The 21709-nt window shown below is 40.2% G+C and overlaps 1 protein-coding gene across 4 annotated transcripts in view; it reads left to right on the forward strand.

Moving 5' to 3' along the window:
• The window catches only part of KIF16B (kinesin family member 16B), a 538624-nt gene that overhangs the window by 417872 nt on the left and 99043 nt on the right, over nt 1-21709 (forward strand). Inside the window, exons 27-28 of one of the 4 annotated variants that reach the window (XM_073553804.1) lie at nt 152-217; nt 5663-9125. The exons of 1 other annotated variant lie outside the window; for it this stretch is intronic. In XM_073553804.1, coding sequence (XP_073409905.1) covers nt 152-217; nt 5663-5773 — 177 coding nt within the window. In that variant the 3' untranslated portion in view covers nt 5774-9125. Of the gene's footprint in view, nt 1-151; nt 5517-5657; nt 9126-21709 lie in introns of those variants that run through there. 2 more of the 4 variants (XM_073553805.1, XM_073553808.1) reach the window with 2 other exon arrangements.

Below are 21709 nucleotides of genomic sequence, written 5' to 3' on the forward strand. Positions count from 1 at the left end.
GTGTTTGCCATATGTTTTGAGACTCCTTTCTGGCGCAAAACAACTGTTAGCTCAGGCAGGTTCCAAATGTCATTTTGTAAAAATTATAAGTAATTCACTGGTAAATTTAATTTCAGTTTTTAACATAATGGCTGTTTTTGTCCCTTCTTAGAAATACCTGCGAAACTTTTTCTCTGTGATGCTGAAGTCTCCAACATCGCCTCTGCATATCGATAAGGTCAGCCTAACCCTCTCCAAACATACAATTTGCGAATTCTCACCTTTCTTTAAGAAAGGCGTTTTTGACTACAGTAGCCATGGTACTGGCTAAGAATGGAAACAAGTGTGCCTTTCTATATATCGAGTCTAAGGAAAAGCAAAAAAGCAAGGATGACGACACGTCTCTACGATAAACACGCTGCACTTCCATGTCATTTCTTTAATGTTTCACCTCAAGACCACACTTTATAGCACAATGTATTTTGGCACATTGAATGATATCAGTGCAGATGTCTGTAGCCTGGAAGGACATCAGGCCAATCCCAAGGAACTCGACAGATCGTCTGCCTTTCTAGTCTGGAAGATGTTTCTCAACAGATAAAGTGTCTAACACTGTTTTATGTCCTGAACCAAGTTTCTTTAATAATTGAGGCTTACTCCATGAATGATGGAAGCAGAGTCCCTTTCTTTTTAGGTGGACATTCCTGCTGCACATCTGATGGTATCCCACAACTAAAGCACAGGAACCATGGCAGAAATAATTTCCATACATAAGGGCATCTATAAGGTGACTAGAAGTGATGAGCGAATGTGCTCAGATAAGGACTTATTCGAGCATGCTCGGGTGCTAAGAGTGTCTTCAGCATGCTCAAGCAGTATGTTGGAGTCCCCATAGCTGCATGTCTAGCGACTGTTAGACAGCTTCAACACTCTCAGCGATTGTCTTTTTTTTTTTCGTGCAATCCCTGCACATGTTGCGGCTGTTTAATAGCTGCAAGACATGCAGTCGAGAGGACTTGAACATATTTTTCGAGCATGCCGAAGACACTGTTAGCACCCAAGCATGTTCAAATAAGACCTTATCCGAGCACGTTCACTCATCACTAGTCAATAAAATGGGCATCTTACCTTTTTATAATTGAAAGACCCTTTGGAACGTCAAACCTGCACAGATTATAAAGACTTCCGGCGTTGGTTCATTGTCCCATATAATAAAGTCCTTGATTAGATCTGTCGTATAATGTTACATTTTCCATCTCAATAGTTGTAGAAGATCTCGCCTGCCTCCATTGGCTTCTAAATGCATATTCAGCTATAAAAGATGCAAAAAGGGTTTCTCCTAGGATTTTGAAGCTTAGCATGTGCCTCAAATAGTAAAACATACATTTTATATGGTAACCTCCTTTTTCCCTTTAATTTACCCACTATTGCCCCTACAGCAGTCATTGCACCTCACTAACGCCAGATGAGCAGAGATCGATGATTAGTAGCAGTGGAAGAGGAAAGAGAGTATTTGGAACTCATTATTTTAAGAAGTTTGTTTTACTAGGGGCACATAGTCTCAAAACCTTGAGAGAACTCAGATAACTTAGAGATTAATTTGCAGTAGCAATATCTGATGTACAGCACTTAGTCATTGTCTATGACCAACCAAAGGGAATATTCCCAACATTTGAAGTGAGCACTTATCCAAATGATTGTGGAGACCCCCATCATTCCCAAGAGTGGGACTCTGAAGTAGAACAGTGGCCTTCATGCATGCCACTACTCCATTCATCTATAGTATTTCCGTAGATATTCAAGTACATAGACAATGAATGGAGCATGCACAGCCACCCCGCTATTCCAATGATGCATTTTGGAGCTCAGTCCTTTGGATGGTTTAGTTAGTTAGAAAAAACAGTTTAAGGTTGTTCGAAGCATATCAGTATTATATAAGATTAATGCTGTAATTGGAAGAATGTTAATTTGATATTGCTAATAGCCAATATACACACTGACAGTCCTACAGTATGTACAGCTCCAAAATGCATGGCGACAGTGAAGTATTCTAGTTGCCTCTGTTTCTAGCACTTTGCCGTGATTTCTGGTGGAGCTGTGTACTTCTTAACTATGTAAAGTTGGTACAGAAAGCCAAATTATTTTTGTCCAATCTAATACAGCAAGTCTTTATGGCCACCTTTTATTTTGAGGAAAGGGAAATGTCTCTCTGATAATTTATATTGGCAAAATGGTTGTTTGTATGTGGCCAGGTTAACAAAGCTTTGACTAGAAAGCTGCTCCTCTACAATAAAAAAAAAATGTAGAGATTGTAGAATATTAAAATAGAGGCAAATATATAAATACCTCCAGTTTGTTAGCCTTACATTACGGGCCAATTTTGGAGTATACAGGTTGATTTAGCAATGCAATGTGCTAATCCAAGAATTTATGCCATTGATGTATATATAGATCTGTATATATAATGATCTACAGTGTCATAAAAATCCTCGTCAAATCTCTAATTAACAAAGCACTAAAGATTGTTTTAACTGCACATAATTAATGAAAGGGAGTATGCAGTATGTAGAGAAAGCTATGTAATAGCTATTGGCATCCAAGCACATCCAGATAACGTAAAGACACTAAGGCATTGGGTGAAATATAAACCATATCTATGTTCAAAATAATCAATATCCTATCACTGTTGTACTTTTACACTACAGATATGAAATGGTAAACATGTACTATGTTTTTGTGCCCATGTGAAACGTTAAACACCCCCAGAAATACATTACATTTGTACTCCTGTTTGTGTGATCACACCCTACGGCTTCATCGTGGGTTACACCTAAATCTGGCAGCTATAGTCGCCCTGTATAAACGCAGTGTGAGCAGGGTCTGCTCCTTCCGATAAAGTCACGGTAATGGTGGTCATATTGGTTGTCACTTTGACTTTACCATTTAACCATCACGTTGTGGTTAAATCTAATGGCTACCCATTTTAGTAATATGCTCAAAATTGTATATTTTTCGAAACCTCCACCTACGTTCTGTCCTTTTCCAGAAATTTGTAGGCTGGACTTACTTGGACAGAGGATTTTTAATCTTTTTGACTAGAACTAGGACATACGGAATGTTTTCCTCATGGGAAATAGATAAATGTCACATGTAGTCCTGTAGGAGAGAAAGAGCCCAGACTCCGGGGCAGTTGAGAAGTAGTTTTTTTGCACGCTTCAGGTTTGGATTGAGCCCTTTTTTTCCAACATATTTGAAAAAGAGCTCATACCGAGCCTGACATTTGTAATAAAACTACTTCTTCATACCTCAGAGTCTGGATCTTGCTCTCCTGCAGCACGGTCACTCTAACGCCTTTCCTCCATTTCATTGTGAAATTGTGAATTTTTCCAAAAACATATTTTGTTGGCTTCTTAGTTCCCTGCAGGTTAGGGTCTCAGGACCTAGACCCCCCCCCCAAACTAAACTTTTACAAAAATGTTTAATTTATTTTTTGGGGGCCTGTAATTTTCTTCAGGATAGGTTTGGGGGTCTGTACCCAGAGACCTTCACTGACCGCTGAAAAGACCATTGATATGTGTGAAGCTCAGGAGAAAAGAGCGGGTGACCAGAGGTATTCAATCGAAATGTACATACCTTTTATTAAATCTGTAGTCTTTTTATTGAATCCATACTCCATTCTTGTGTGCTCCTGTCATTGTGGACACAGACAGGAGAGGGCCCAAGTGCTAGAACGGTATATGGGCCCTTTGCAGTCCAATAGCTCATCATAGTGAGTGTTGGGTCTGTGATAGCGGCTGCTTACGGCTTTCAAGATGGTAGTTCGCCTCTTTATCTTCTTGGGCACCCGTGTGACTCCACAGGCTGCACTAATGGTATGTCCACCCCTGGCTCCTGCCTCCTGAGTTGTGCACTTCTCCAATTTTTTTGAAGCAATTGGTGGGTGTCTCAATGCCCGGACGGCAACTAATCCACAGTAAATTAAAGGAACAAAAATCATTTGCAGAAGTTTAGTTGGTCTTTAAAAATGATCCTAAAACATAGATGGTATTCTATGCACATTGCACGTTTTCCCTGTAATTACACTAATCCCACAGCCAAGTAAACTCCACAGCACTTGAATGTGATTCTGACCTTTTTGTTTTCGGATTCTCTTTCTCATGGGCACAGATCTGCTGTTCATAGATTTTCATCCTTTTTAGAAGCTATGGAAGGACAATGATTTTGCTTCTGATGTTACCTCAAACATTAATTATGCACTGATGACATGTACATGATATTTGTATGTTTCTAGTTTATAATACTTGGATACGCTTCTTTTAATTGCAGTGCAATTACTTTTTTAGATGTGTAATATTTATGGCATGTGACCAAGCCGTTGAGCGCATTTGTAAAGATACATGTTTGTATGCTGTTTCCTTCATTATATATGCAAAAAATTATAATTCTATGGATAATACTAAAATACATTTTGACAATCTATTTTCACTGAATATATAACACTTTATTTTTCTTTATCTGATTGCATTATTTTGCATTGTACCTAGAATGTCACAGCACTGTGTCCATTTATTTGTGGATCATGTCCGGTTAAAGGAATCTGTCGCCAGGTTTTCCCAATATAAACTACAACCACCATAATTAGCCTTTTTTACAACGTTCTAGAACTCTGTCTATAAGTACTCAAACCCCTCTGATTATCCTAAAAAATACCATTTATTATCCTCCCATATAGTGCAGTGGACGTCACTGGTCTTGATTTAGAGCCTCATTCAATCGGCGTCTTCCTGCCCTGCTTTATGTGGATGACGCGTCCTGTGACATCCACACAATGTCCCCCAATCGTGCTTCTGCGTAGGCATACTTTGCCATGCCAAAGGCAGAGCAAAGTACTGTAATGCTCATGCGCCAGATATACTTCCGGGTCATCAGTCCTCATAAGAGCTTCTTGGCGCATGCGCATTACAGTAATTTGCATTGCCCTTGACAGGGCCGAGTGAAATACGCATACGCAGGAGCACGATTGGGGACACTGTGTGATGATGTAGGACATGAAGCAGGAGAGGAGGAGGATGATTGCGAGGAGATAAGATGCGCCAAGGTGAGACTTGTGTTGCCCATCGGAACGGACCGTGCTGTAAAAGGTGTCTTTTTTGGTTATGCAGAGGGCATGTGGAACTTTAACAACTTTCTAGACTGCTGTAAAAGGAGGCATTTAATGTGGTATCTGTAGTTTATTTTGGGATAACCTAGTGGCAGGTTCCGTTTAATATCTATCATCTACATGGAGTCGAGACTGCCATCTTGTGTAATTCACTCATCTAAATGGGCAACACCATTCCAATAAGCAAGAATGTTTTCTATGTTAACACATCTCTGAAATTTCTTGTGTGAAGGTGGTCCCACCCCCATCTGTAGACGATGGGACGCCTTAGTAAGGATGGTCTTCTCTATACTTGTACTTTTTATGTAATATTAACTATGCACATAAATCTAATGTTTATATATTTGAGTACATTAATTAAATTTGCAGGATCAAATCCTTGTCGCTATTGATTTGTTCACAAATCAAGTATTTTGTATTTGACAGATGTAACAAAAATTGTTTTTTTCTATTAAATGCAATTTACAAATTAGAAGTGTAAAAACATTTTATGTTAACTGGGTACTCCTATCCACAGAGCAGGTGATCACTTCTAGATCGACTAGAGAATTGACTGCTGGAACCCCCACTCATCGCCTGGATGCAAAGGTGCGCTACACCGCAGCTACTTTCATTCTCTCTGGGACCATCTGAGAAAGCCGAGAGCTATAAAGAGGTGTGCGAAGAGTGAGGACGCATACTCTCACCTGTGTGTAGTCAACTTCGTCTAGTTGTGTTTTAGTGCCAGAAATAACATTTACAAGCGATCCTTGCTGCTATTGAACACATTCTAGTTTTACGCTTTTACTAGGATCCCATGAGATAGAAAACACCTGGTTCGGTTATTTTTTTTCCCACTTATATAGCGCCATTAATTTCCACAGCGCTCTAACATGAAATTGCTGTTTCTTGTTTAGTCTCAAATATGTTTTCTGTATACGCTAAATGATTCCAAGATTTTATAATAGGCAGCTAAGCGGAAACCTTCGGCAACACGTGAAGTGCATTAGATCGAGCAGTAACTGTAGCTCCTCATATTCTGTTCTACAGTTGTAAAACCCAGTTATAGCTGTAATATCCAATAATTACAAGAATGGAAACACTAGTCACTGATATGAAGCAATTCTCTCTTATTTGCTGTAGCAGTATGTAGTTCTAGTAGTCAGCAGGACCACTCAGCAAAAATTCAATACATCAGGAGCAAGAAAGCCTAATGTGCACAACAGACATTAATGTAGCTGACATTATTTGTCATCTTTAAAATGTCACGACTGCAGTGTCCTATGATATTAATAGGAATACCTTCACTTAAAAACCTCTTAGGGTATGCACTTCAGTGGGTAATTGCTGTATACTGCTTACATTATTATCTTAATCTACTTTCAGGCTACAAACACCATTAAGTTCAGTAAATGGCATAGTAAAAGGAGAGTTGAATTACTTCCTCAATGCTAAGATAGATATCAGATAAATAGCCAGTAGATAACAGATGAATATGTAGTTGGGTAGATATATACAGTTAAGGCCCTTTTACATTTAGCGATGCACCAGCGATCCGACCCGGTCAGGATCGCTGGTGCATCGCTAAATGATCGCTAGTGAGCTTTCATACAGACCTCACAGCGATGCAGCAGCGACGCAGCGCACGATACTCACCTTTCACACACAGCGATCCTGACGTCCTACCGCCTGCCTCCACGCGTCGCTCGTCTCACACAGCAGGAAGTAGACGACGAGAAATGGAGCCGCCCTATCTCGCGCGATCAGCGATGGACAGCGGGGGAGCCGGTCGGAGGTAAGTATCACACATAGCGATATCGCTATAACGTCACAAAATCAGTGACGTTTTAGCGATATTGCTAGCGATATCGCTATGTGTAAAACCCCCGTTAGGTCCAGAAATATTTGGACAGTGACCTAATCTTTGTGATTTCAGCTCTGCAGGCCATTTTTTATTTTGAATGACGCAGCTGAGATGCAATTGAAGTGTCGACTTTCAGGTTTAATTGAAGGGATTGAACAAAAATTTCCTGTGAAATGTTTAGGAATTGCATCTGTTTCTACAAAGTCTCCTCATTTAGAGTAAATGGACAAATTAGTTTTACCATAACTAAAATGTTCATTAATACTTTGTAGAGAATCCTTTCCAGGCAATGACTGCCTGAAGTCTGGAAGTCATGGACGTCACCAAACGCTGGGTTTCCTCCTTTGTAACACTTTGCCAGGCCTTTACTGTAGCTGACGTCAGTTGTTGCTTATTTGCGGGTACTTTCAGTAAACACTAGTGACCTAGTGACATTAGAAGCAATGCATGCACATGCCATCACACTGCCTCCACCATGTTTTACCAAGGATATGGTGTGCTTTGGATTATGAGCCTTCTTCAAATAGTCTTCTTCCTATCATTCTGGTACGTGTTGTTCTTAGTTTCATCTGTCCAAAGAATTCCTTTCCAGAACTGGCGTCTTCTTTAGATATTCTAATTTGTTTTTTGTTTTTTTTTTTAAGACTTATTAATGATTTACACCTTGTGGTGAACCCCTTCCATATTTGGTCTCATGAAGTCTTCTCTTTATGGTAGACTTAGCTGCTGAAGCACATCCTGGAGAGTGCTCTTTATTTGGGTGGATGTTGTGAAGGGCACAGGAGTAGTGAGGTTAGTAGGTATACTGCCCATGATTGGACTGCAGCTCCACTGTCCTGTACCTGTATCATGGTGAACAATTACATCTTCCTGTTTGTTGAATTAAAAAGGATTTGCTTTGTCGTGAGTGGCTTTAGGTTGGAAGGCAAAGATTTTAGAGCTATAAATGGTCACTGTTCTTTTAACAAACTTGAAGAAATCAATAGTGCAAGAAACTTCATAATATGTCCTAAAAGGGAAATATTCTTCCTGGAGACATATGAGCCACCTCTCCTCCACCTTTGCACACTGTGCTTCTCATTTTACCCAGAAAAATGGTTTCGGGCAAGACAAACTACCAGCTCACTGAAATATCATATTACAGGTCTTACTAAAGTCTATGAAAAGGAGAGAAGCAGTGAATAAGAGGTAGCTTTTATTGTATGTGTTTAAGCATATTTGAAAGTTGGATTCACATCTACGCTACTCAGTACCACTATCACTTCCTCAATACTGCTGGCATCTGTTTCACGTGGATACTGGAGAGCAAAAATCACTCATGTCTGCACGTGTGCTGTGCATAGGAGACATCATAGCAGCTAGTCTGCACCCAGTAGCTCAGACAACTGAAAATTAGATGGATTCTGGCTTAATATGCTGCAAAGTGTACTATTTTTCTCCTCTTGCTCTTTATAATGCCAAGGCATTTCAGGATAAATTATAGTATACTATAACTTATTATAATGAATTAAAAGCCTGTTCTCAAAGGTAGGACGGTGAATGACATCATAGGACCACCCACTGGACCCCTAATCATACAATTAGCAGGCATTTACATCCCTGAGGGAGCAATGCTTGATGCGAGGATTCAGTTCTTGAACCTATGCCTGGCACGATAGTTTCAGTTTTTGTTGATTTTGTTTCTTTAAGTAAATCAACATGTTAGTAATTTTCTGCAAAACATTATTTTTTTAAACTAGTCACATTTTGGGATTTAATTGTTTTTAGCAAGATGATACAATACCGTAGCATCCTGCTTCATGCTAATTTATTCCACATTTGCGAAAGTTATTTGACTTTCCACTGACAGCTGATAATACGCCCTGACCATGGCAGCTGCTGGTGGCATAAGACAAGCGCACATATGGTTTTATGGACTCACAGATGAACTCTGACTAGATTACAGATAGTTAGTGCTAATTATGCATGGAAGGGCCCAGTTTGGAGAGATTTTAGAACTTAATTATTACTATAATTGACAGGAAGAGTTTATTTTTCAGAAACATTTCACATATTCAAAGTGTAGTGAATGCTAATGTTAAGATTGTTCATAGCTACACCTGGAATGTAAAGATCACCAGTAAATATCATTTAAACTCCTCAGTTGTTTCTTTTCTATTTTTTTTTCTTTCTTATTGATAACTTTTTTCCCCTCTATATTGTCCATAAATGAATATTGTAGTCATTACAGCTCCTTCAAGAGGATAAGGGTTTCTCAAGAATTGTTGCAAAGTGGCTTAGTGCAGTTTCCATCCTGCCCTGGGATTCATTGTGACCAAGGACAACATCTACGAGAGTTTTATATGTCTTTCTATGTTTCTGTACTTGTCCTCCAGGTACTCCAATTTCCTCTCACACATGCTGATAGGTTTCTGTGCTAACAATGGATATATATGAGAGATACATATATGTATACATATATATGTATATATAGAATTATATATTTATATAGATGTGTGTGTATCCAGGAATACTTCAGAGAAATGGCACCAATAGTTAAAATGCTGAGAGAAAGCCCAAGGCAGCAACAACAGCAGATCTGGATGGAAGAACAGGAACATGAAGCGCCATGGCAAGACAAGCCGATACATGGGATGTACCATCAACAGATAATGGAGGTGGCTGACATGGACAAATCCTACCAATGGCTGGAGAAAGCCGGACTCCGAGACAGCACAGAGGCACTAATCATAGCGGCACAAGAGCAAGCACTAAGTACCAGATCTGTAGAAGCAGGAATCTACCACACAAGACAAGACCCAAGGTGCAGACTATGCAAAGAAATGTCAGAAACAGTCCAACACATAGTGGCAGGATGCAAAATGCAAGCAGAAACCGTGTATACCAAACGCTACAACCAAGTAGTGGGAATTGTTTACAGGAACATGTGCACAAAAAATGGGCTAAGTAATAAATATAATAATAAATTTTATTTCTATAGCGCCGACATATTCCACAGCTTTTTACATTTCTGAGGGGACTTGAACAGACGATAGACATTACAGCATAACAATAATCACATAGATTATAACAAATACCAAGAGGAATGAGGGCCCTGCTCGCAAGCTTACAATCTATGAGGAAAAAAGGTAGACACGAAAGGTGGGTGGTAACAATTGCCCTGATTGTATGGACCAGCCATAATGTTAAGTGTATAACAGTACAGACACAGAGTGCTAATGCATGCATAAAGCATGTGGGAACATGATGCGGGGAACCTGGTTATGGTAAAACTTTTGACTGTGCCACACATGGATAGTTAGGTTAATGTGTTGAGGCGGTAGGCCAATCTGAATAAATGCGTTTTCAGGGCACGGTTAAAATTGTGGGGATTGGGGACAAATCGTATTGACCTGGGAAGTGCATTCCAAAGAATTGGCGCAGCAGATGTAAAGTCTTGGAGACGGGAGTGGGAAGTTCTGATTATTGAGGATGCTAACCTCAGGTCATCAGCAGAACGGAGGGCGTGGGTAGGGTGGTAGACTGAAACGAGGGAGATGTAGGGTGGTGCTGAGCCATGGAGGGCTTTGTGGGTGAGGGTAATAAGTTTGTACTGGATTCTGGAGTGGATAGGTAGCCAGGGTAAGGACTGGCACAAGGTAGAGGCATCAGTGTAACGATTGGCGAGGAATATGATCCTGGCTGCAGCATTCAAGACAGATTAGAGGGGGGAAAGTTTGGTAAGAGGGAGACCGATTAGAAGAGAGTTACAATAGTCGAGACGAGAATCAATAAGAGAAACAGTAAAAGTTTTTGCAGAGTCAAAGGTAAGAAAAGGTTGAAATCTAGAAATGTTTTTGAGATGCAGATAACAAGAGCGAGCCAGTGATCGCATGTGGGGGGCTAAATCCCCCTAAGTCCAGGTGGGAGACCCCAGAGAAACTGCTAGAGAATGAAAAGGACTTTGCAATGCAGATGGATAAACAGGTGTTGGCTAACTAACCAGACATTGTGATAGTAGACAAGGATCAGAAGACCGCAATGATAATAGATGTGGCAGTGCCAAGTGACAGCAACATCAGAAAGAAAGAAAATGAGAAGCTGGAGAAATACCAGAGCCTCAAAGGAGAACTGGAGAAGATGTGGAAGGTGAAGGCAACAGTGATTCCAGTGGTGATAGGAGCACTTGGAGCAGTGACGCCTAAGTTGGAAGAATGGCTACAACAGATCCCAGGAGCAACATGAGCTCTCCAGAAAATCACAATACTTGGAGCAACTAAGATTCTGCGCAGAACCCTCAAACTCCCAGGCCTCTGGTAGAGGACCCGAAAATGAGAAATTACAACAAATACCACCCCCCATTGGGGGTGAGAAGGAAGGTTTTTTTTATTATGCTTTACATACCGTATTTATTTTTAAAACATTCATTAGGATCGCCATATTGGGCACTCACATTTCTTTTGCATTATCTATTTGGATATGGAAGCAGAAGATATGTGCTGTTGATGTAATAAAAATGTCTGTAGACTAATAATATCTCCATGTGGAAATAAAGTACAATATCCCTACTTGGAGGCCAGAGAGTGTAAGGTCATTTATACCAGATTGGCAGAAGTGTAAATCCTGGCACCCCCACCAATCAACTGTTGCTAGTGGCGACCGGATGTGCTTAATTGCCACTAGGCAGGTAACAGAACTGTATTGTGCGACTCTGAAACTGATCACATCCGTCCGCTATTGGGAGCAGGTTATCAGCGTGTGTATGGTGTTGCACCCCCACCAGTTAGCCTTAGGATAGGTCTTCAATACAGAAGTCATCAGTATTAAGGTATTGGACAGCCCATTTAAGGACAGGAGCTTTTTCTAGCCCCTTACAGTACACACAGTATATCTGATAAATTGAAAAAGCTCTAAACAGAGCAGTACATACCTTATGTTACAGGAGAGCAGCCAATCATTTCCACTAATGATCATTTTGTTCATGTTTATTCCGTGGTTTGTAAAGATGTCTGGATCATAATGGAAAATGACGGTTCCTGTTAGTCTTTTTTTTTTTTTTATAAGATCGACTTTTAATTAGCTCACGCACCAAGAGACTGCATTCCAAAAATGAATAGCGTCCCATACTTTCCCATACACAACCTCCAATTGGAGTCCTTGGAGATGTGACTGAACAATACGCTTACATATGTTAAATTATAAATGCTTAAATACTTCACAGGCAAAGTTAATACAGTTCTGTTATCTAATAAATTATTGGAATGTCTTTTATCTTTTCTCAAAGAGGAAGATAATGGATTATACAGTTAGATTAAATATAGACTTGACGCTTAAGAGAAATGCTTTGAAACAATTAATCCATGGGAAAATGTATTTAAATCAGATTCACCAGCACCTTACATATGGGACTTGGGAAACATTGTTTCTTTGAGGGATAATGGGGGTTACTTATCAAAGTTTCCTGGCTGTAGAACTTAAACTTGATTGGTTTTACAATTAAAATAATAGTTAAAAGTCATCAAACAGATGACTTTCATTTTACCCTTCAACAGTATCTAGTACCTTTTATGACGTGTCTTTAAAGGGTTTTTCCAACTGTTCGCCTTTTAAACCTCTATTCAACCACGGTAAAGGGAAACACAGAGGTATCATGCTGTCCAGGAGACATCCCATTGATTGAGACACAGCTTCATCAAGGTTTCCAGCCTTCTTTTATGTGAACAATCTACCCCAAATTTGTAAAAAAAAAAAAAAAAAAAAAAAAAAATTCATAGATTCCAAAATTGCTCAAATAATGATTAGAATTACCGGCAATGTTTTTTTTAATTGTACAGGCCCTCTTGAAAAGGAAAACAAAATTACGTTCACGTTTAGTTTTCCTATCATTGTGCATAAGTGCCCTAGGTATACATACAGACTGTTCATGAAATTATGGTCAGTTGTCAACTCTGGTTGTTATAGAATTATAGAAAGTGCCCAGACTTGACTGGCTGGACGAAGAGTGCACCAGTCATATGACAGCAGCTCCTTTCTTTGTGATTATTAAAAGTTCAGCATTGTACTACAACAGGAGTTGGAGATAACTCTAGGTGGGATTTGGATTATTTTTATGGTGTGTGTGTGTGTATATATATATATAGATAGATAGATAGATATATAGATATATGAAAAAACTGAAGGCAGCACTCCTTTTCAAAGAGAAAAAAATGTGGTTTTATTTCAGACCCACATGGTTGGCGACGTTTCGGCTCATGCAGAGCCTTTATCAAGGCTTGATTAAGGCTCTGCATGAGCCGAAACATCGCCAACCATGTGGGTCTGAAATAAAACCACATTTTTTTCTCTTTGAAAAGGAGTGCTGCCTTCAGTTTTTTCATGTGTGAATTTTGGCTTTTGCGATAATTGCTTGTGGGGCCTGTGCACCTGAAGATTTTGGATTGTGCTGTTCCATTTTTCTCTTGTTATAGATATATAGATATATATATTTTTTAGACACAATTATATATATGACATATACAAACGCATGCATATATACTATGGATTGGAATATATATGTGTATGTGTGTGTATATATATATATTCTAATTTATTCTAGTATTTTGACAAAAATTTGTACTCTCCTGAGTGTCTATTTTTGTCATTCACTCCAGGCCACCATTTTACTGAACTTTGGGGACCTAGGCAAACAGTTTAAAAAAACAAAATAAAAACCCTCTATTCACTCCTCCTCTGTCCCAACGTCCCCTCAGCCTACCATCGGGTCCTCCGCACCTTTTCTTTTTCCCCTCCTCATTCACTTGGACCCTCTTCGGCCTTCTCACGTCGGGCCTTGCCTTCCAGCTCTACTAGGTCTCTGATAGTACAGAATGGTGTCATGTTAGAGTCCTAGTTGTGCCGTAAGTCCTGACCTGGAGTGAAGAGACTGAAGATGATCAACGCCATGGAGGAAGGAGAAAAGAAGTGGCGAGGAGGACAGGATAGGTGACACAGGTGAGCAGTCAGGTTCAACCTTTATAATTCAAATCTCAGGAGGGGCAGGTTTGATACATATTAGGTTTAGGGTGCCATCAAAGATGGGTACATTGTCTTATATCTTGAACTCAATGGATTTGTCTACCTTCAACCTAAAAAAAAGTCATACGGCACAGTTAATATCAATAATCCTGTATTAGATCAATTGTACATAATTGGCTTTGACAATGGGTAGAAGTGACCACCATGTGCACAAGCTATAGTAAAAAGTACAGAATGTTAGTTATCCCTGACCTGCAGTATGGAGCAGTGAAGTTAGATATACAGTATGCCTATGGCACTTATAAAATGAGTCGCAATTAACAGGATTAATGGGCTTACTGTGCTGTGAAAATAGATTTTTTCCTATCTCTTATTTTCATTTGTCTACATTAAGTAAAGAGTAGAATCATGACCTCTGGATTCCAGGCTTCTTGTAGATTTATTGAATAATATGGTTAGATTATAGAAAGAACGGGATCAAAAACATCCATTATTGGTAGGAAAAACGTAACATGTGTTTCTGATATGAAACCTATACATCACTATGTGAGAATGGAGCTCTTACTGGATCTTTAACTACATTGCTAAAAATAAGGGTCTACACCAATAAATGCACTTATTTTATTAATGGAGCTTATTTGCTATATAGTAGACTGCAATGTTTTCATCTCTGTGAAGATGATTACTGTACTGGCTGAAATGGAATAGTGTCTGTTACCACTCTTATTTAGATAGAAAATGTCTTATTTTAGCCAGACAAGTTGTACTACTTCAATATAAATACATTGTAAGGGGTTCCATCTCTCTGATAGCGGTTAACATAGACACAGGTAGCAAGTTCTTAAGTCAAACGGGAAGATTTATTTAAGTCCATAAATCTTCCAAAGAAAACAAATGGCCTTTCTCCGACATCAAAGACTTAACCTAAACAGTCCAATTAGCATTACAGATTCACCATTTAGAAACATTTGAGTCACCCTGCCTTATAACACGGCCGAGTGCAGTGCGATAAAATATTGCATAGCACTCAGCCCAGTGTTATTCTATGGGGCAGACCTGCCACTATTTTCTCATGCCAATCCAGCATGAAAGAAAAATTGCAGCATACTGTGATTTGCAGCAAGACTCGGCTCACTCGCATCTATACAAATCTATGGATGCGAGGGAGACATCGGCCTGCACTCGGATGTCACCCCAGTGCAGTCCGATGTACGAGCACTAAGACAGGTATTGGAGGAGCTGGAGAAATTACTTTCTCCATCTTCTCTGCCTCTGTGCTGCGATCCTCTCATGCAAGAGAATAGCAGCACAGTAGCATGAGACTTGGTTCCCACTCGCAGCAGACCTGGAACCGAGGGTCACTAGCAGATCGTATCCAATGCTCTTGCATCGGATGCCATATGCTGGGGTGATTCCAGCCTAAGATAAACAAACACCAGGTTTCTTCCCTCTTCCCACCTACAGACACGACTGAGGCAGCTGAGCTGCCTTAAATAGGCCGTTCAAATCTTGGAAGTGCAGATATGGAAGCGGCCAGTCCCACCCAGCTGTTCTGGCCGTTCCGAAAACTCAGACCCAATATCTGGGCCCATGAAAACTCTCTCGGCGCTATCTGTGCTGGATCCTACTTTTCTGGACTTCACATTACCTGGCCTAACCACCTCAGTGACATATACTGTATCTCTCATCCATGATCTGTCCATCTGCCACCTTACAACATATACAGTGACATGGAAAAGTTTGGGTACCCTTGGTCAAAATTACTGTTGTGATCAGTTATACAAGTAGAAGATGAAAGGATCTCTAAAAGGTCTAATGTTAAAGATGACACATTTCATTTTGTATTTTAAGAAAAAAATATGGTCCTCCTTTACATTTGAAAAATTACAAAAAGGAAAATGGGCCGATGCAAAAGTTTGATTTACAAAGTGCCATTTGTTAAATAGACCCTAACTAAAGTTTCAAAGATTAAAATATAACTTTTATTGAAATAAACTATACTAATAGATTGCTCATTTAAAATTGCCGTGTCTAAATTGGTTGATTTTCAATATCCGCCTCTTAAGGTGAATGAAATTCCTCCCCTTACAGTGAAATTGCTGTGTTCAGTTTCCACTGTTTAATGGATATTGATAGGGGGTTAAGTATTATTCAATGCTTCCCCTTGTGATAGATTTAATTGATCTCATAACAAATAGGGCCATGTCACCTATAAATGTAATATCATAGCAGCACAGCATAAGGCCTTGCACTGCACATAAGGGTCTATATTCAGTGAGCACTGAAAAAGGTTTCAGTTATCAGATACAAAAGATAAACAACATACTTACATTGGAATTGTAATAAACGCCTCATGAAGACATAAATTCTGATAGTGTCGCTTATCTTTTAAATACAACACCGCATCCCAACACATTTCCCCCCTCGGAAATAAAGTAAGGGGTTCATCAGCAGTGAGGTGCTCCAAGCAGTTCCTACCAATCAGACCGCATGTATGAAAATGGAGTCTGCATGTGTGTGGACTCCAGTGTCAAACTCCCTTTTTCAATGGTTCCGTCAGACTGGAAGTGATCAGATGACGGTCACATGATCACTATAGACTGAAAGTGGTGTCTGTGCAGCGCTGGAACGCACACTGCATTCCAACAGAGGGCGGGTTCCGGGTGAGGGGCCAGCATGGTGGTTGAAGGAGACTCTCCTTCCTGGTGAGTGACACGTCATGCATGCCATCGGCAGATTATCTGAAATATACAGTATTGGGTGGAGCGCGAAAGTTCTCCACCTTACTAAATTTAGGGCGGACCTCATGCCGAATAGTGTTCCTGCCCAATCAGTGGGATGCCAGTGCGCTCCAGCAAAAATACCGATCATCACACACGGGGGTTATTTACCGCATTAGACACCAAGGCTTCGTGTACCACAGTAGGGTTGGCAGAAAACTAAAGGGCAAGCCCAAAATTTAAGGAAAAGAGAAGTATAGGACAGATACACAGGGGAGGTTTATACAAAATCATTATTATTCGGTCTCGACCCATGCTGGGACTGGAATAAGATAAAACAAATATGGCACGGTGTCTTAGAGATCAATATGCCAAGGCTTATTTAACTGCATTTCAGACGAATAGCTGAACAAATTTCATATGTAGCTAGTAAAGCTGAGTTGCTCATTGATACCCTCTGGACTCAGATTCAAGCAGAAATATCCAACATGTTTCTCTTTGAAGGATCTTCCTGTCCCTGTCACCCAGTCGTTTGTACTTGGGTACCGTTTCCATGACACCAAATGAGAATGACCTCAGGCTCCCCTGGTGGAAGTTGACTGTATGGTGAGCTAGAGGCGTATCCCTTTTGTGGTTAATATCACCAATATGCTCCCCAATCCTAACCTTAAAGGACATTTTTGCCTTACCCACATAGTTTTTAGGGCTTATATTCTGCTGGTAACTTCACTTAAAAAGATCTTGGATACATTAATGTATCGGCAAAAGCTGCAGGTGCCACATTTAATTGTGCCAGCTTCACTCAGATCCAGCCAGGTACCTGTAGGTCTTGGGGTGTTGTAATGACTATGAACTACATAGCCTTGCACGTACCTGCCTCTCCCAAATGTGACCTATGGTCTTATTGCGATCTGATCAGAGATATCTGGATCCGCCAATAAAATATACCAATGTCTACATAGGATTGACATGATTTTATCATTCTGATCATCAACGGGGCCAATCAAATGTGTGATATCTTGGGATGTGTCTCTGGTCATAGGAGTAAGCAGGCCCGTACGATTTTACTCCCCAATGCATGTTTAAATCCCGCATTAATTACATGTGTTGGGTAACCCCTGCTGGAAAATCTTTTTTATTATAGATTATTGGCTTGTGCCTCAAATTCACTCAGGGACAAACGCTTCCTCCTAAGCCTCAGGAATTGTCCCTTGGGGATACCTTTCCTGAGACTTGGTGGGTGGTGGCTTTTCCCAAGAGCTTTTCCAATAGGGGTTACCCAGCACTGATTTCTAACTTATCCCTATTAGTTAAGAATATTTTCTTCCTGACAAGAGATGATGTGTATGGTGAGGCGTTATGAACAAGAGACGCCTGTCAGAAACACAATATGAATCCTGAACAACGCATTCTGGTTATCTTGAAGCAACGTCTGCAATTGGTCAGTTTCCCAGATTATGTCTCCAGGATATTTATTTTCAGGTCTTAACATAAAAGTATATACGGTGTTTCATTCAATTATAACCAGGTATATTACACGGGCTTCTTATGAACATTATTTGTTTCAGTTATGTGCTTTTCTGTAGCAAAATGAAAATCTGAGCTACAGGCCAAGCTTTCTCATTTAGATAGATTGGTACACTGTAGTTCAGCATTTATCTTGTATTCATGGAGTTGTATGTTCTCCCCTGATGTTCATTGTGGATGAGAAGATTGGGAAGCAATGAAAGAAGTGGCTCATAAATGGAGAAAGAAGCACATTTCTCCAATTTGATGTTTTCGAAAGGTTCTTATCTTTTGCCTGCACTATTGGTTCATGTAAAGTTTGCTGAAATCCTATTGACCATTTAAGCAGGTCTCCAGGCCAAAACTGCAAACAGGTTACCTTTAATTTCCCTTAGAAACGCTTTGGGCCAGTTTTAAGGTCAGTGCTAATTCATGTCCGATTTTATTGGGGGCTCTGGTTTACTTTAATAAAATTATATATATATTGACATGTCTAGTTGGTTCCCTTAAAGAATAGCCTTAATTTATAGCATGTTTTTTCATCAATTAACAGTGCACATGACATAATAAACTCCTATTAGAGAAATCTGATCATTGATTCTCAAAATTCTCAACTCATGAATAAAATCTGTTTTCAGTGAATACAGGTTTTCACATTACTGAGATAGATGACAGTTGGTGTTCATAAAGTTCTATGAAAACATAAGTTACCATCACAAACACTAGTAGCAAGCAGGTAGAAAGGGTCACCCACCAAATATCCAATGTGTGTTTCACAAATGTTTTGTTAGGGGTTATTGTCTTTTTGCTACTGCCGCTTGCATTACTGCTTCCCGGGGACCGCAGTGCTCTCCCTGGCAGTCGTATTTTGCCGGCCCTGTAGCCGATTTGCGACTGCCCACTGTAGATAAAAGCCAGCACTTTATCAACTGTTGGTTGTCTCACAGTGCTCAGGGTCCTGCAAGCACTTCGATTGTGGCGCAGAACTATAGATCTGACAGGTGACATCATCGGGACCTGATTGGCAATGGAGGCATTTATAAGATTGTGAGAGGGAGAGCGCTCCATCTTTTACATCTGGGTCTGCCAGGTACAGTGGCCTGTTAGACTAAGCCAGCAGCTGAGTCTAACAGGTGATCTGCCTGTGAAACTGACAGTTCTCATGCATTGCACTTCATTTGTATTGCAATGCATGAGACCAGTAATCAGACATATAAAACTTGAAGTGCTATAAAGGAGTTAAAAAAATGAAAAGAAAAGTTAAAAATGTTTTTAAAAATCAAAAAAGTAAATAAGAAAAAATGTACCACAAATATGAATATTTATGTAAAAAAACAAAAAAATTACACATTTGCTGTCGGAATGACCTGATCTGTGAAATTGTCACACTAGTTAAACCTTTGAATGAACACCATAAGCTTTTTCATAATATCACCGGAAAAAAGTGGAATAAAATGTGATTAACCCCTTTCTGACATCTGACGTACCATCCTGTCCATGGTACCCGGGCCCGTATGACCAGGGACGGGATAGTACATCAGCATGATCAGTGGCGCTCACGGGGGGATTATCACAGCTGACACCCGGCACTATGTGCCAGGGGTGGTCACGGACTGCCCTGGCACATTAACCCCCGGCACACTGTGATCAAACATGATTGCAGTGTACCGGGGTCACGGAAGAATCACGCAGGGAGGGAGCTCCCTGCATGTTTCCCTGAGACCCTCGGAGCAGTGTGATGTGCTGGCGCTGCTACGAGGGTCTCCTTCCTGCAGGCCCCCGGATCCAAGATGGCTGCAGGGGCATTCGGGGTCCTGCAGGGAGGCGTCAGGGAGAAAGCCTTTGCAGCGCCTGTCAGATCTGACACTAGACAGTGATGTCTCCACCTGGAACAATAAAATAAAGTGGAAAAAAAAATTACTTGTAAAAATAATTTTAAAAAAATTCCTAAATAAATATTCCCTAGTAAATACTTTTTTTGTATATAAAAAAGCTATAAAAGTACACGTTTAGTATTGCCGCGTCTGTAACGAAACGCCCTATAAAACTGTCCCATTAGTTAACCCCTTTAGTGAACCCCATAAAAAAACAATGCTTTATCATCATACCGCCAAGCAAAAAGTGCAATAACACGTGATCAAAAAGTTGTTCAGAAGTATCCATGGTACATCTGAAAACATCATCTTGTCCCGCAAAAAACGAGCCGCCATACAGCATCAGCGAAAAAATAGTTGCAGCTCGCAGAATTAAAGCGATGCAAAAATAATTATTTTTTAAATGTTTTTATTGTATAAAAGCGCTAAAACAAATGAGGTATCACTGTAATCGTACTGACCTGAAGAATAAAACCACTTTATCTATTTTACCACACGCGGAACGGTGTAAACGCCTCCCCCCAAAAAAAGAAGTTCATGAAATGCTAGTTTTTGTTCATTCTGCGTCCCAAAGATCGGAATAAAAAGCAATCAAAAAATGTCAAAAATGGTACCAATAAGAACGTCAACTCATCCCACAAAAAATATCTCACATGACTCTGTGGGTCAAAATGCGGAAAAATTATAGCTCTCACAATGTGGTGATGCCAAAACAATTTTTCAATGAAAAGCGTCTTTTAGCGTGTGACAGCTGCCAAACATAAAAACCTGCCATATATAGTAAATCAAACCCCCCTTTATCACCCCCTTAGTTGAGGGAAAAATAATAAAATTAAATAAAGTGTTTATTTCCATTTTCCCAGTAGGGCTAGGGTTAGGGTTGAGATTAGGGTTAGGGGTGTGTTGGGGTTAGGGTTGGAGTTAGAATTGGGGGGTTTCCACTGTTTAGGCACTTTAGGTGCTCTCCAAACGCAACATGGTGTCTGATCTCAATTCCAGCCAATTCTCCGTTGAAAAAGTCAAACTGTGCTCCTTCCCTTCCAAGGTCAGCCGTGCCCCCAAACAGTGGTTTACCCCCACATATTGCACAACTTTTGGGGTCCAAATTCTCCTGTTACCCTTGAGAAAATAAAAAATTGGGGGCAAAAATATAATTTTTGTGGAAAAAAATGATTTTATTTTTATGGCTCTACGTTATAAACTTCTGTGAAGCACTTGGGGGTTGAAAGTGCTCACCACACATCTAGATAAGTTCCTTGGGGGGTCTAGTTTCCAAAATGGGGTCACTTGTGGGGGTTTTCCACAGTTTAGGCACATCAGGGGCTCTCCAAAGGCAACATGACACCTGCAGACCATTCCATCAAAGTCTGCATTTCAATACGTCACTACTAGAGTTGAGCGAAACGGGTCGAACAATTTCAAAAGTCGCCGACTTTTGGCAAAGTCGGGTTTCATGAAACGAAACCCGACCCTAGGATGAGGTCGGCCACAAGGTCGGCGACTTACGCGACAAAGTCGCGTTTCAAAAGTTTGTTTAGCGCTCTTTTTCAGCCAATCAGGAGCCACGGACACTGTGGGCAACGTGATGACATAGGCAGGGGTCACCACCATCTTTCAGAAGGGCATGCAAGTG

This window comes from Dendrobates tinctorius, unplaced genomic scaffold (genome assembly GCF_039654945.1).
Source record: "Dendrobates tinctorius isolate UK_male_01 unplaced genomic scaffold, ASM3965494v1 ptg000203l, whole genome shotgun sequence".
NCBI classification, from domain to species: Eukaryota; Metazoa; Chordata; class Amphibia; order Anura; family Dendrobatidae; genus Dendrobates; species Dendrobates tinctorius.